At 40.3% G+C, this 14,093-nt stretch overlaps 2 protein-coding genes and 1 long non-coding RNA gene across 10 annotated transcripts; 1 reads left to right on the top strand and 2 right to left on the bottom strand.

Moving 5' to 3' along the window:
• Positions 1-15: 15 nt before the first annotated feature.
• On the bottom strand, positions 16-8,807 carry LOC128878927 (7SK snRNA methylphosphate capping enzyme-like). Of its 5 annotated transcripts, none has more exons than XR_008457526.1 (6): positions 8,560-8,801; positions 6,657-7,962; positions 6,356-6,574; positions 5,380-6,272; positions 1,495-3,808; positions 16-1,104 (listed from the first exon to the last, which is right to left on the bottom strand). XR_008457526.1 is itself a non-coding variant. In XM_054127601.1 (5 exons), exons 1-5 carry the CDS (start codon positions 8,580-8,582, stop codon positions 3,026-3,028), a joined length of 2,460 nt encoding a protein of 819 aa, XP_053983576.1. In that variant the 5' UTR covers positions 8,583-8,807; the 3' UTR covers positions 2,964-3,025. The 5 variants fall into 5 exon arrangements, 2 of the variants coding, with proteins under 2 accessions (XP_053983576.1, XP_053983575.1); XR_008457527.1 differs by lacking the exon at positions 16-1,104 and having other exon boundaries at positions 1,409-1,965; positions 2,060-3,808; XR_008457528.1 differs by lacking the exon at positions 16-1,104 and having other exon boundaries at positions 1,409-2,375; positions 2,634-3,808.
• Positions 8,808-8,933: 126 nt separating this feature from the next.
• Positions 8,934-11,787, top strand: LOC128878930 (uncharacterized). The gene is made up of 6 exons (XM_054127608.1): positions 8,934-9,840; positions 9,944-10,370; positions 10,694-10,894; positions 10,976-11,160; positions 11,232-11,342; positions 11,405-11,787. Exons 1-6 carry the CDS (start codon positions 9,700-9,702, stop codon positions 11,666-11,668), a joined length of 1,329 nt encoding a protein of 442 aa, XP_053983583.1. The 5' UTR covers positions 8,934-9,699; the 3' UTR covers positions 11,669-11,787.
• LOC128878935 (uncharacterized) lies at positions 10,501-12,990 on the bottom strand. Of its 4 annotated transcripts, none has more exons than XR_008457529.1 (5): positions 12,850-12,990; positions 11,787-12,715; positions 11,394-11,494; positions 11,024-11,158; positions 10,501-10,896 (listed from the first exon to the last, which is right to left on the bottom strand). It is a non-coding gene; the product is annotated as an uncharacterized LOC128878935 (long non-coding RNA). The 4 variants fall into 4 exon arrangements; XR_008457532.1 differs by having other exon boundaries at positions 11,787-12,592; positions 12,850-12,946; XR_008457530.1 differs by having other exon boundaries at positions 11,787-12,771; positions 12,850-12,929.
• Between the last annotated feature and the right edge of the window lie 1,103 nt (positions 12,991-14,093).

The raw sequence follows: 14,093 nt of genomic DNA, 5'->3' as shown, positions 1-14,093 counted from the left end.
TAAAGTCGTGAGACTGTTTTTAATACCGACACCGAGCAAGCGAACGTTTATCTTATCGTTCGGTAACGCGCCTCCAGCGTTTCGAATTTTATCATTCTGGACTCCCGATGGGTTTGTCAACATAGCTGGTGCTAGAAAACGATTTACAGACGCTGGAACTGTTTAGCGCTGTTGCTGTAGCACTACACTTTACGTGGTAGTGTACCGTTCCCAGAGAGGGATATTTTTTCACGTTTTCGAGTCGATGACGGTAACGCTGACGGTCAGCGCTTGTTCCCTGGAGCCGTCGATATCGGTAGAATAATTATGGATGATTCTTCTTAACATGTAAGAAAACAATGACACTTAGTGGCAACATCTTGCGCGTATCTCGCGTAACGCTTCAGGGGCAAAAGAACCGATCAGCGACGAAAATAAACGAGGAGGAAGAGGATCCGTTTTCTTTCCCTTCTTCCAAACGTTTCAACTTCTCTAACGTACGCATCCAAAGATAACAACTCGATAACGATAACGTTATCGCGCTATAGCGTTACAGTACACGCGTTTAAAAGGCGTAAACGACAAAACAATACGAAATAGCCATACGCATCACGCGTGTCCTTAGCAGAGACGGGCAAAATTCTGTTCGAACGATGGACAACGAATAAAAGCATGATAAGGTAATTTATTCGTAACGTTCGTTCCATTGAATCGTTATTCAAATAAGCCTTTACTTATTCGTTCGACATAACGTACATTTTATGATTCGGATTATAATTTTGATTCGACAAATATCTCGAAAAGTTGTCGATCTTTCGCATGAGAATTTCGCCTGTCTCTGGCTCCGTAGAAATAAAAAGTAACAACGCGCACGTTCAGGAGTGTGCGATCGGGGCGCTGGCGCCCCTTGGTAGTCCTTAAGCAACGAAAATAGACGTGAACGAACCTTGGGAGGCAAGAAATATTTCAAACGATAACAAAAAATGCAAAACATACGCACCCTCCCATTACGTGGCACGACGGTTCGTGCTTGTTCACTTCTTCGTTGTTTCGAAGATTTTAGAGAAAATGCTGTTGCGGGTCAACGCGGCTCTCCGTCGTCCTCCCTTGTTCACACACCCGTTTCTAGAGGAAAATACAAGCGGAAATATAGTGTGTATACAGAGTTTATGCGATTATATTATTATATGATAAACGGTGGCTCGTTATATCCCATGAGCAAACAAAATTCGTACAAAACGCGAGAAATAAATTTCTTTTCTATAACAAAACCACTTAATAGATTAGCTACGTGTACTTTTAAATTATTGTTCTGTATTAAATGTTTCTTTTACGTTCTGTAATTTATTCATTTTGTTGTCTCAATAAAAATGACGTTAAATCTAAAGATGTTCTTTAATTGTTTTTTTTTTATTTTTTTTTTTTTTGTTCACAAGGAGCAGCCAAATTGTATTTTGTCTTGGACTCTGTGGAGGTATAATGCGCCACTGATGATAAACGAATACATATGTATACATAGTGGTAGATGCAAACGATGGCACGATGATTTGTCCATTGTTAGTCGCCGTAAGCACGGGATCGTCACTGCCAAGGCATCGAGTTCGAAATTTCATTCGCGTCGTCCGCTATGCCGCCTAAATCGGCGCCACCATCGGAACGAAATCAATTAGCCTCGAGGTCACTTCCTCCACTTTTATCGTCGGATTGTTCGATAAATACGAAAATTAATTTCAATGTAACGCGATCTTGTGTGCTTGTTAATTAGAACATTTCTAATCCGTTAGTGTATAGAAACGAATATGGAAATGTTTTCAGCCCGTCCACTTTTACGGTAAGCTACAGCCGAGAGGATAGATCGGAAGTAGAATGGGTAACGTTTGTCGGTGACCTTCGGAGACTACTCGATTTCGTACCGACTATATCTCGAGCTGCGAGCCAGCATGAACCTTGTTGACACATTGCTGGAACTGTTTTTTACGTTCTACGCTGTAATTTCGTAAAAGATAACCAGTCAAAACGATATCTATCGATAATTAATACCGAAGCTCGACTGTAACACGTATGATCCCTAATACGGCACCTTTAACGCGTACAGTGTTCGTACGTTTGCGTAGTGTGTGAACAATTTTTTATTAAATCATTTGCATCATCCAATTTCTATTCGGCTCGTGTTGCCCAGGAGGCGTACAGAGCCTTTTCCTTTTTGTTCTTGTCGAAGATGTTAGAGGTAGAGAAGATTTTGTGATTGCTTGATAAACAAAAACTCGAACATCGTAGACGTGCATCGTTGATGCAAATGGATTAATGTGTTACGTATAAATACGTATAATTAAAGATTGTGCATTGTCGACGTATCACGATTGCAGGCAGGACTGAATTTTGGTCTTCGATGCGCCCTGAAAAAAAAAAACAAAACAAAATACGAAAAGAATTTAAACGATCCCCTACCCGTAATCTTTAGCGTGAAGTCGTAATAGTGTAGAGAAGCTATCTTACTACAATAAATTCAGCACGTTAGATACACGATGGTTTGATCTCCGCCACCAAATCTTTCCATACCAGTGTAACTATACACGTAGTAGGTCCTCGCGCGAAGACAGATGAAACACAGTTCGTGATTCAAAGCGATTCTTTATTATTAATCTGATTCTTACACTATGAGTGTTCCTGGTAAGCGTCTAAGTGGTTCATCTTGTTCTCGTTCTCTCAAACACAACATGGAAAAGTGATTGCGCCCGGAATCGATTTGTGCTATTTCGTCGTCGCTCCGTCGACTGTACGCGCTCCGTTCCTCTTCTAAAACCATTTTCCTTCGATTCGAAATAGCAAAGAAAATACTGAAACAGTTTCCTAAGAAGTCTTTCCACTTTAGACGATTCGATAAAGTAAATTTCTTGTTTACATTTTCGGACAGTATCCTCGAAGAAGACTCGTTAGCCATTATCATCGAAAGAGAAACCAATTGACTCGAGTATCGCGGTCAAACGGGGCTCTTATCGTATTTTCTTCGATTCTTAGCATACTTCTGGCGTGTTTAATCGCGTCGTTAACCGATCGACGTTGCACTGTAACAAAGAAAACGTACGATCATCTGAAACATCGACGAGAACGATCGATCGATTGCAGAAAATTACGCACAATGTACAGATGGAACGGAAACGTTCCTGGGCGCGAGGGACAATTCCGAATCGAGAGGAAAATTCCGCTCGAGCAAACAAGTGACCGTTGTTGCGACCATTTCGTTCCTTCTCCGTGATGCACGCAGACTAGATAATACGATAAGGAAGCTAAAAGCTTCCAGAAGGTTTTGCGGTTTTCTTGCCTTCCTCTTTTCTCTCTCTATTACCGTTTTCACCGAGGAACTTTTTGCACAGACTTAGTTCACACCTTGCATTCGATACGCGTATCGAGTACTTCATTATTATCGCTTGTTTGATGCAAATCGATTACTTCCAAAGGCGTACCTTAACATGTTCATCCAAATTCATTTTCATGTACCTCTGAAAAAACGTCAACTTTGTACAAGTTTGATAAGCTAGGCATTTTCGCTATAATTTCATCGGTTGAATTGCATTCTTAGCTCGCGCTATTGTAATCCGCGTATCAAAAATGCGTACAGTGTAAACTAGGTCACAATAGCGACTACGTCGTTTAAAAATCCTCCACGCTTCTCAATCTTTCCGTGTACCAGTCACAGCTGCGTAACGAGCGAACGTTCCACGATATAATAATACTTTTTTCGACAACACCGACATCTCGTCCGGATTGTTTCGCCACAATAAACTCGACGATCTCGGCTTTTAGCGTTTCCTTTTCTCTCTCAATCTCTCTATAAATAAATAACAACTATATGAAACAATACGCTCGGGTCCTTTAAAATTACAGAAATTTACAGGTCTACAGTCTAATGTCTCCAACCGATAGTTCGCATCTCTATATAATAATCGTTTTGCTCTCATTCTCGCATTCTCTCCCGTTCTCTTAACTTCGCATTATCGAACGAACGAATAGAAAGAAAGAAAAGACAACTCATGGCAGAGATGGGCAAAAGTCTCACCCAGGTATTTCATCGATGAAAATTACAATCAAGTTATGCTTCGCGTTGAACGAATAACCGTTCGATTCTATTCGCCATCTTCGTATACAAATTCATTGTACAAATTCATTCAAATATAAATACTTGCTCATCTCTGACTGACTTGTTTCGTTTCTGTTTTCTCGGTGAACTGTCGGTGCTGGATATCCCGCTGCGCTTCTTCTGTACAGAAATGGCGAGTATGGCAACGATGATGCGACCGATTTTCGAATTACAATACGAGTTGTTCGTTTTCTCTCTGTCACGTCGTTTCTTTTTCTTTTTTTTCTTACATCGAAAGACACGGGTAAAGCCAAAGAAAAGTCAGTTTTCCATCGACTAACTCGCTAAGTATATTGGGATCGAGGGCGAGGGGAGGAGAGGGGGGGGGTGAGGAGGAGGAGGAGAGAAGGACGAGGACAGGAGGAGGAGGAGGAGGAGGAAGAGGGCATGGGCGTGCTACAGCAAAAAAATGCAATATGCTCGTGATTAGGCACAGTACTTAGAATTTGTTTCGCTCGTAGCCTTGCCCTTTAGTTTACCTAGGGCATCGCGCCGTGAAATGCATAACACGTGTAGTCGGACTAACCTCAACTGGCCGTACAAGGCCATCGAGGGATCATCCCCGCGAAATCTCAACTCTACACCCTCCTACCTTCTCTGTACTCGTGGGAGAAGATATTGGCCGATCGAGAAAGCACCTCCATGTCCTCCATACCCCCCACTCCGTTTCGTTCACCTCCCTTACCTGATGTGTTTGAAAGACAGAGATCATACGCTAGCAGGAGACCAGTTGATTTTATTCCGACTACAGTCTTCCTTATACTCGAGATCGATTTCAGACGTGCCGATACAAATACAGTGAAACTCTCACCAGGTATTCTAAAGGGACGTCTATCCGTTTACTCAGCGTAACTCGGTGTAACTAAAAGTGTTTAAAAAAAAAAAAAAAAAAAAAAAAAAATTAAGAAACAAAACGAACAGCGAAACTACGTTCTACAACAGTAATCGAAATCTAGAAACGAGAAACGTCACGAATAAGGTCTCGTTTCGTCGATCCGTATAAACAAAGACAGCTGATCGCTACTCTGTTATCGTCAGAATAATTCTAAACGATTCTTTCGCGAACGATCTCGCTCGCCCATCGTACAGAGAAAGGGCAATGGAGTGTTTTGGGATGTTTACGTGAAAATCAGCGAATGGAGGGACAGATAAAAAAAAAGAACAAAAAATATTCGCCAAGTAACTGGATAACCAAACAGGAAGAGTCTGTATGGTAGCACCGCTTGTTTTCTACGCAAAGAGCGTCGATAATAATTGTTTACGTGTTGTCCGAGGTCAGTTCGCAGCGTTGCCTTTCTGTTTGTTCTTCCTTGCACGGACTCCTCGATTCAGTTTCCCCTTCCCTCTGTTTCGTGATCCTCGTATCCTTGTTGTTAAAGTTACTCAAATCTTCATCGACTACCGATTCGGTATTTAATTCGTCCTTTCCCAGCTGCTCCTGCTCCAATCTTTTTACATTTTCGTTTGCAGAAATCAATCCATGAGATGTTTCCTCCATCGTAGTTTCTTTCCTCCTCGTAGTGTTGTCCAGTTTTTTCATCTTTTTTGTATCTATATTGTACACATCATTTGCTGTGTTGATACTTCGTTTCCGTAACTTGAGATGCTCTGTCGTAGAGTTATCACGCGGTTGATGAGTTTGTTTATCCGAAGAGTTTTGGTTCTCTGACACACTTTTATCACTCTCGATGCTAACGTCCAAGTAACACATTTTTGACGCGTCCGATGGCTGACTATCGTTGTGTCCCGGTGTGTCGTAACACGGTGTTGTGCTAGGCGCATAAGCGTTCTCCAATTGTTCGTATTGACTCATGCACTCGTTACTCTGTTGATTGACTCCCGACATGTTTCCCTCCTGAAATTCGCTATCGTCTTTTTTAAAGAGCTTCTGTTCGTACTTCCTACGCTCCACTTTTCTTCTGACCTCATCGCTTCGCTCTTGTCTATTTAACGTGCTTGCAGTCGGATTCTCCGTAGTTTCTTGTGCTGGGCCAGCTTTGGTGAACAAGTGAATTGGTCGTTGAAAGCCTTTCGATGGATGCGGAGGAATCGACAGTACTTCGCACTTGGAAAAGCCAACTTCGGCGGACAGCAGGTACTGCGTGAAGTTGTGCGGTCGAAACTCGATACTCTGGTAATTTTTGTATATCCGCTCCTAAAATATATGAAAGAATTAATCTGGTTTCAGAATTAAGGAAGCAGTTTAATACATAGGTTCAAAAATGATGCAACGCTTACGGTAAGATTTTTTTTCCTAGCGTAACTGCTCCAACCTTGAGGTTCCAATACTAAGACACCACCTGGACGTAACTGTGCAAACATACGTTTGTAAGCCTGTTTGAGACCAGCATCTCCAAAATTTAAGTGTATCCATTTGGTGATCGACAAACATAGAATCGTGTCGAACTGAGGTTGTTCCGTGCACAGGAGAGCATCGTTCTCAAGCACGTAATTACCCTGAAAATAAGAAAAAATATTCAGAATTCTCAAACTTCGAATGCTTCGTAGCTCGCGTATAATTTTGAATTTGGTACGATACCTGCACAAAAGTGACATTATGAGGGAACCCTTTGTGGTTCTTACTCTTTGTGAAACCGGGAATATCAACTGGTCCATAATTGATCGGCATAGATATCGGAAAGAAGTTCACATCCTGGTGATCATCGTCTCCGTTACCAGCGGGAGATTGTACGCAATTAACGTAACGTTTCACATTTTTTCGAGCAATATTGATGAGCGTTCTATCGATGTCGATACCAGTAACGCTGCGAGCAGAGAAATCTCTTGCAACAGACAGAGTAATATGGCCAATATTGCACCCAATATCGAGTACATCTTTCCCAATAAATAATTCTTTACGTTGTGCAAATACTGTCAGTCTTGTGTCCAATTCTTGTTGAAAATTTCGGTATCCGTAGTACCTATTATAGTTACCATACTGATAACGTGCGTCCTTCTCTCTGAAATTTGGCATTATTTGCTTTTTTTTCTTATCCTGGCTGGGCCGATGTTGCGGTCTAGGCTTCCATGCTCCAGGTTGAGGAATGACGGGACTTACTATTTTATCTTTGACATCAACTTTTCGTAATCTCTTATCCTTGGGTTCTTCCAAACCTTTCAAACGCAATTTATTTTTGTCCTTTTGTGGACTCTCTGGTTTCGATTCCTTAGGTTGGTTGATTGGTGGCGAGTTTAACGATGCACGCTGTTGTTCGGTCTCGGCAGTTTCCGGTGCAATCAGCTCCATGGGTTCCGTAATATCGGTTGCAATGCAATCTTTACTTTTGGTTTCAGCTGGATCGCTTGCATCATCTTTGCCAGAACCCGAAGATGCTCGTTTTTTCTTCCTGTTTCTGCGTTTAGAACCCTTTTTCGTAGGAGATATAAGTTGCTTTTCGTATTCGTCATTGTCATTGTCGTTACAGTTATTCAAATTCAGAGGATCACAGATATTCGGAGGTATGATAACTTCTATAACCTCTTTTTTGTGCTTAGGCGTGGGAAGGGGGCTAGACTTAGGCGTAACAGCATTCATGGCTCTATTTATTTCTTCGTCTTGCATGCTGTTTAAATTCAACGGATCGCATATATTGCCACCGAGTAGAAACTTTGTTGGCGGAATAATAGCACCCTCCTTCTTTCTACGTTTATATGGCGGAAAGAATTTACCATTGCTAGAGAAACTCTGTAGACGTTTGCGTCCAAACTTGAAGTGGCGACTATCTTCGTGCTTATGCTTCTTGTGAGAAGGATTGAATGTCTTCCTTGATTTCTCGTTATCCTTCTTGTTGATATGGCCCACTTTGGTGGGTCGATCGACTTGTGCGGATGACATTTTGTAAAATCTGAGAACGAAGAAAGATCATCTATAAACGTTGTACATTCTAGTCAAAATGTAATTTGAACAGTGATAAATAATCGTTTGAAAAATCAGATGTAAGCGGCCAACAAAAATTATTGAACACACAAACACGCTGTACATATAAATTCTACGTGTCAAACGAAAATATCAAAAACAACAGCTCGAGTTGACATAACTTAAATCTTATTGCAGAGACAATATACGAAATATTATGCAGAAACAGACGTTACACTTGATTTTTGAGTCGCTCCGTTTTATTACATGCATGCGTTGCGATTGCGTTATCGCGTAGAACTGCATCGCGTAAATGTTCTTTCAAGTTAGTATCGTTATTTTAGGGACAATAATTTTTCATGGAGAAACTAATCGTTGTTCCCGCGAAGTCGTTACGATCAGAAACACTCGGCGTTCTATGTAAATTTATCGTTCCCGCGATCGCGCATGCGCAGATGATGGTTTATGCGTTCTGTAAACGGATGGTCGCCAATGCCCGAGTTTTCGTTCCGTATTTCTTCCCTTAAATGCCACGCTAAATGAACAAACTTACTTTCGTACGTTTCGTCAACGACTTTGATCTCACCTCGACGCACTTCTCGCTCGCATTAAGCACAAAAATACACGTTTTTCACAAGATACACGGCACAGCCAGCTCAGAACCGTCGTTGTGCGCCCATCAACGATGGCGAATAGCTGCTTCGCTTGCTTCGCTTAAACTCCATTTTCTATGTGGACACCCGAAAGAGCCGAGCGCGACTTCGGGTACTTTCGGCTACGAAAGAGAATTTGATCGAGCAACATCAATTTTCCAAGCACCGCGTCACACGAAATTAGTTGAAAATCGCGAGAAATTTCCCAAGGAAACGGTGAAAATTCTGAGATCGCAACACAGATGAATATACGATATATGTACGTAATGTTTCTCGACTGATGATTTATGTAGCCGTATATAGGGTGTTCCCATTGCTGATACCTAATGTTACTCTTATGGAATTGTGGACAGATCGAGCTGAAATTTGACAAACTATTATTTTATTATTATTTCGATGTTGGCAACAGAGTGATGTTCTTGAATTTATTTATTATTTTGATCAAAAACATAAATTGATGATACAAAATAGATATATAACGTAATCATTGCATTATCGAGTAACGAACAACGAATCAGATTAAAATTAGGAATACGAAATTTTGATCAGCCAATCACAGCTTTAGCGGGAATCGTTAGTCTCAAATAATTACAATAATTATAATACATTTAATCCCTGGTATGCGGCAATTATGAAAAGAATTTAAAATTAAACGTTGACAAACAAATCGAAGTGTTAATTATTGGTACGAGGATGGAAATTTCAAATCCGTTTTTAAACGACACATTTTATTCGTTTGTCGTTTGTTATAATATCTAAGCTCTGATTGGTTCGCGTTGCTTTGCAACGAACGCCGTGGAAGACGTAGCGTGAACCCCGTTACAGACGCGGCGGGTTTCTCGTTCACTCGGATAACTTTACTCTTCCCGCGGACGCGATATTTTTTTGCGTCAAAATTACGCTGTTCTCGTTTCCGAAGGGACGCTGTTAAACTTTTTCGTAACCAGTGTTATCATCTTTTGCAAAAAATAATCGTGTGTTTCCCTATTTTGTCATAATTTTTCGTTTGTCCCCTTTAAGCAAACGTCAGATTGAATTTCCATTAAAAGAAACTCGAGTAGATTGATAGCAATATGCCTCGCAGAAATTTTCTGTTCGAACGATTGGACCTCAACGAACAAATCGGAGATCGACGAACTTCTGCAATGTTGTTTACAAAATCACAATTCGGACGAGTGGAATTGTGTAATGTATCCAGAAATTTGTTCTCACAGGTATCATGAAAGAACCAAAATAAAAATTGTCGAGTTTAACGTAATTCTCGTCAATTTATTAAAGTTTTAGGAATCGATGTAAATTTGCGTTTATTGTTTCCAGTTCAATTTATTTAATAAAGACTCGTTCGAGTCTTCCGCGAACGATTCGTCATTTTTTAAGACGCCACCGATGGAAATAAAAACGGTTGCAGCACCGAGGGCGCCAGTAAAGAATAAAAAACAGTTGAAGAAGGTAGATCTGAAACCGAAAAGGTTGCAATACACCGAAGAAGATTTGGACATTTCGAATACTTTAGATCGCGTTACGATTAACTGTCCGAGCAACACGTTGTCACGTAAACAAACGTGGAAAAAAATTCAATGCGATGAATCCGATGCCACGCAAGAACAAATGCGTACATTACATTCCAGGGTAGACAAAATTAAGTTACAAGCGAACGATAAAGAAAACGATATGAATATCGTAGGAAACAGATCTGAAAGTACATTAAACAACAGAAACGATATAGTACGAGTGTCGTCAGTAGGTAGGTGTAAACAATGTACGCATAGATTGAGAGGACACGAAGATAAACAGTGCGCGCATAGGTCGAAGATAAACAATAATATTGCCGTAGAGAAATCTTCCTGTACTCATTTTCGTGTATAATAGTATGTATGGCTAGTTGTTAATTTAATTATATAAGTATGTTACTTCTAAGAAGAAAAGTTGTAATAAGATTGTATAATATAATGCTAGTTTACAAGCCATAGATTTGTGACAAGTAAAATTTGTGCAAACTTCAACTGTGTTGGATGTTTTACTCTAGGCTTATTGTACAAGTGAAATAGGACTTTGCTTACTTTTTAGTGTCTAGTTCAAACACCATAGTGGAGTCGGAGAACCACAGCTATTTAGATTGGAAACAGAGATTGTACTGGTTACAGTCTCAAAGAGAAGTTGGTATATGGGTTGAGTGTTGTAAAACAAGTTGCAAGAAATGGAGATACATAGAAGATTGCCACGATCCATTGGATATACCCAAGATATGGTATTGCAAGATGAATAGTGGTCTGTAAATGTATTTGTAGAATTTTGTTTAGTCTTGTATATGTAGATACACATATTTAATACTAAAGTTTCATTTCATAGATGAGTCGATGGCATCTTGCGATATAGCAGAAGCATCAATGCCATTACCGTTGATAGAAAATGATTACAACGCTGGGAGTATTGTGTGGGCTCGTGTACCTCGTCATCCATGGTGGCCTGGAATCATTTGCGACAGTGTTGACACTTTCATGTATTACAAAAAACGTAGATATTCACTGAAACCTGTAAGTTTTTCCCCTGTCTAGATTATTTCATTTATACCTACACTTAATAATAGAATCTATAACATTTGTAGCACCAGTACCATGTTACATTTTTCAACAAAGATAAACTGGAATGGGACTGGATCCATATACGAAATCTTAAACCATTTGTAGCATACAATTACAGCCAACTTATCACAAAGGTATTAATTTCTTTAATAAACTTAATTATTTTTACTATGAAAAATAATAACCTTTATTGCAGACTGTATTCAAAGGAGTAGATTATAAAGACTCTCTAATGGAAGCGTATGAATTAGCCTCGAGTGCTTTGCCATTGCGGATCGCTGAAAGGCTACAAAAATTTGATTTCATAACACAATATGACAGATTTTATAACGACTATACTAATAATAATTTAAATAACTCAGTTGATAGAAACGCTCAAAGATTAGGGGATACGATACAACACAGTCCCTCCACAAGAAATTGTCGTATGTTAAGAAAACGGAAGATACAAACATCATAATTATATATATAATCATACTTCCTATATACATATAGAACAGTTATTTAACTTGATTTATTGGACTCCTTAATTCGTAATTTTCACTGACAATATCCAATATTTCGTATACATTACTCACAAATGTAAATAAACGTACGTTGAAATCATCTATACGATTTACGAACTATGAGTAACATGTTAGTGTTACTGTTGTTTTCTACGCGTTACATTCGGAAATCAACATATAGGTTATGATCAACCGAGGAACTTACCGACCGACTATAACGTAATGTTCTAGTTGCGCTGAGCTACCGTACGATAGTAGCACTGGTACAACTACGATATTATGAATAATTTTTAAATTGAGAATTTCGAAACGATAGAAAATAAAGTTGAATTAATCGTTTTCTAACGCGTCCTGATGCTTTGATGTACCATTATTGTTTATAAAATAACAAGATTTTCGTTGAAATATAATAGACTTATTTATTTTTTACTTTATATATTCCTCTAACCTCTATGCACTCTAACTGTCACTCTCTCCCAAGTGGCTCTTTGGGCATCGTCCTTACGCAACAGCGGATTTACATCTGCCTCGATCCGTGCAGTTTCAGTTTATCATTTCCAAGTAATTGAACTATAGTTTTCGTAATCGAAACGATCGATTGTCATGAGATAAAAGCAGTTTTAATGATAGTTTTCGATAAACGAATCAACGATGGATCGTATTTTAATCCGTTTAATTAAGACCACTTGTCAACGCAGACATTACCCTGTGAGAATGATCGAGATAGAGACCAATTCCTGCGGATCATCGTCGTACAGCTGTGTATCGTAATTAAAATCGAAATGTTTCAAACGGATCCGGTCGATGCAGCGTGTCGGATGATGCTGGTTACCAAGCGACGTTTCTTAGGTGACGCCGTCATTTGATTCCGAATGTTCCTTCGAGCGGAAATCGAACGCACATAAACGCTTGTAAATCGGCATGTTAATGTGGCGCAAAGTTCGGTGAGGTCGTCGGGTCGACGTGACGTCAGCGGATACGGAGACCCTCGATGTGGCGAACTGCGACAATATTTGCGTGTTCTCAACGCGTGATATATTCGCGGCCAATATATCAGCTGGCAACAACGGTTTTCGTCGTTTGTCACCGAGCTTTGCTGGAAATAAGCATACGCTAATGGAAAGTAATCGATTACCTTTATCGTTCATTCGGTCCTTCGTTCGAGTCGTTAGCGAATAATTGGTATAGATTTAAACGAGTATAGTCGCGACGAATGTACAAGTGTTGAGTGTTTCGTAGCAAGTGTTCGATGGTCGGTCGATTGGATACAGGCCTGTACATGTTTCTAAGTAAGAACGAATACTACGGATATTTAAAGGTATTTCGATGTAAATAAATGAAATTTGAATGGATACTGTCTCGAGATGGTCCGACAGTTGTTCCGATGACCCGTGGTCCGCTCTGATCCTTGGCAGTTAACACTCCCCTCCACTGCTGGCCCCAGAAAGAAAGAAAAAAGGAAAACGATAACCCCAGATACCGAGGCGGGCGCATACGTGCTTGTTATCGTTCTCGTAATAGTCGTACGATCGTGTTGCTAACCAAGTACTCCGGTTATCTGACCTGCTCGTCCTTCGTACAATTTTGTCCCGTTTCTTCGCACTTTTCCACGCTCGTCCCTCGCCAGGATCGATCGTCGATTACGCTACTAGACTCGTCGATAATCGTCGACCTTTATCTTCTTTTCTTTCCCATTGCCGGCTGGCTGAACGTTGGACAAAAAGTAGTTCAGATCGGTATTAAATACGAAGATACCGATTAATTCATACATTGTACGTAACGGAATTTCTATTTCCTTTTGCGCGTTTAACGGAATGGGAATCCAAAGATGTTGCGTTACATCGAGGCAGATTCTTGCGTTGGAAGAATTTCTAACGAGTAATGGAATTTTTAGAAACGTTTCTATTAGTACGATAAGGTTTATCTTTCGAAGCAACACGTGTACTTCCAAAATGCCCCTAGATCTCCTCACAGAAGTCCCAACGCGTAGCTTGGCCGTTCGATGGATGACTTATTGTTAGTACTCCAAGTTACCAGAAAAAAACCTATTACTTCGAGGCTAGAAATAACTGCGCGCAGTGCGAGTAACGAGGATTGTACATACCGAAACTATTTCGGTGAATCTCGGGAGCCGCTGTAACCGTTGAAACGGGGGTTTGTATATATTTTTAATGCGCCCTACGTGGCTGCGCCACTGCCGCAAGAAATAACTGGGAAAACGTTGAACTCGCCACGTGGAAATTCTATTTCTTTTGCGCCTTAATTGCGCCCCCGAGCGGTCTCGCGCACACGAAAATTCTCTATAAATAGCATTTTGCTCGACGATCGTATTGTTACAAACTCGCGAGCATCTCTCACCGATCGTAGTTGAAGGTTATA

This window comes from Hylaeus volcanicus, chromosome 6 (genome assembly GCF_026283585.1).
Source record: "Hylaeus volcanicus isolate JK05 chromosome 6, UHH_iyHylVolc1.0_haploid, whole genome shotgun sequence".
NCBI lineage: Eukaryota > Metazoa > Arthropoda > Insecta > Hymenoptera > Colletidae > Hylaeus > Hylaeus volcanicus.
Note: the sequence above shows the minus strand (reverse complement) of the source record. Positions and strands in the feature narration are given on the sequence as shown.

What these genes read in the sequence shown, in the direction of transcription:
- LOC128878927 (XM_054127600.1), bottom strand. Translation starts at nt 7,952, where the DNA reads ATGTCATCCGCACAAGTCGATCGACCCACCAAAGTGGGCCATATCAAC. An exon ending in ATAATGTCACTTTTGTGCAG is followed by an intron (nt 6,575 to 6,656) that starts GTATCGTACCAA and finishes TCTTATTTTCAG; the next exon opens with GGTAATTACGTGCTTGAGAA. An exon ending in GAACTGACCTCGGACAACAC is followed by an intron (nt 3,809 to 5,379) that starts GTAAACAATTAT and finishes ATTTATTTATAG; the next exon opens with AGAGATTGAGAGAGAAAAGG.
- LOC128878930 (XM_054127608.1), top strand. Translation starts at nt 9,700, where the DNA reads ATGCCTCGCAGAAATTTTCTGTTCGAACGATTGGACCTCAACGAACAA. An exon ending in CCAGAAATTTGTTCTCACAG is followed by an intron (nt 9,841 to 9,943) that starts GTATCATGAAAG and finishes TATTGTTTCCAG; the next exon opens with TTCAATTTATTTAATAAAGA. An exon ending in GTATTGCAAGATGAATAGTG is followed by an intron (nt 10,895 to 10,975) that starts GTCTGTAAATGT and finishes TTCATTTCATAG; the next exon opens with ATGAGTCGATGGCATCTTGC.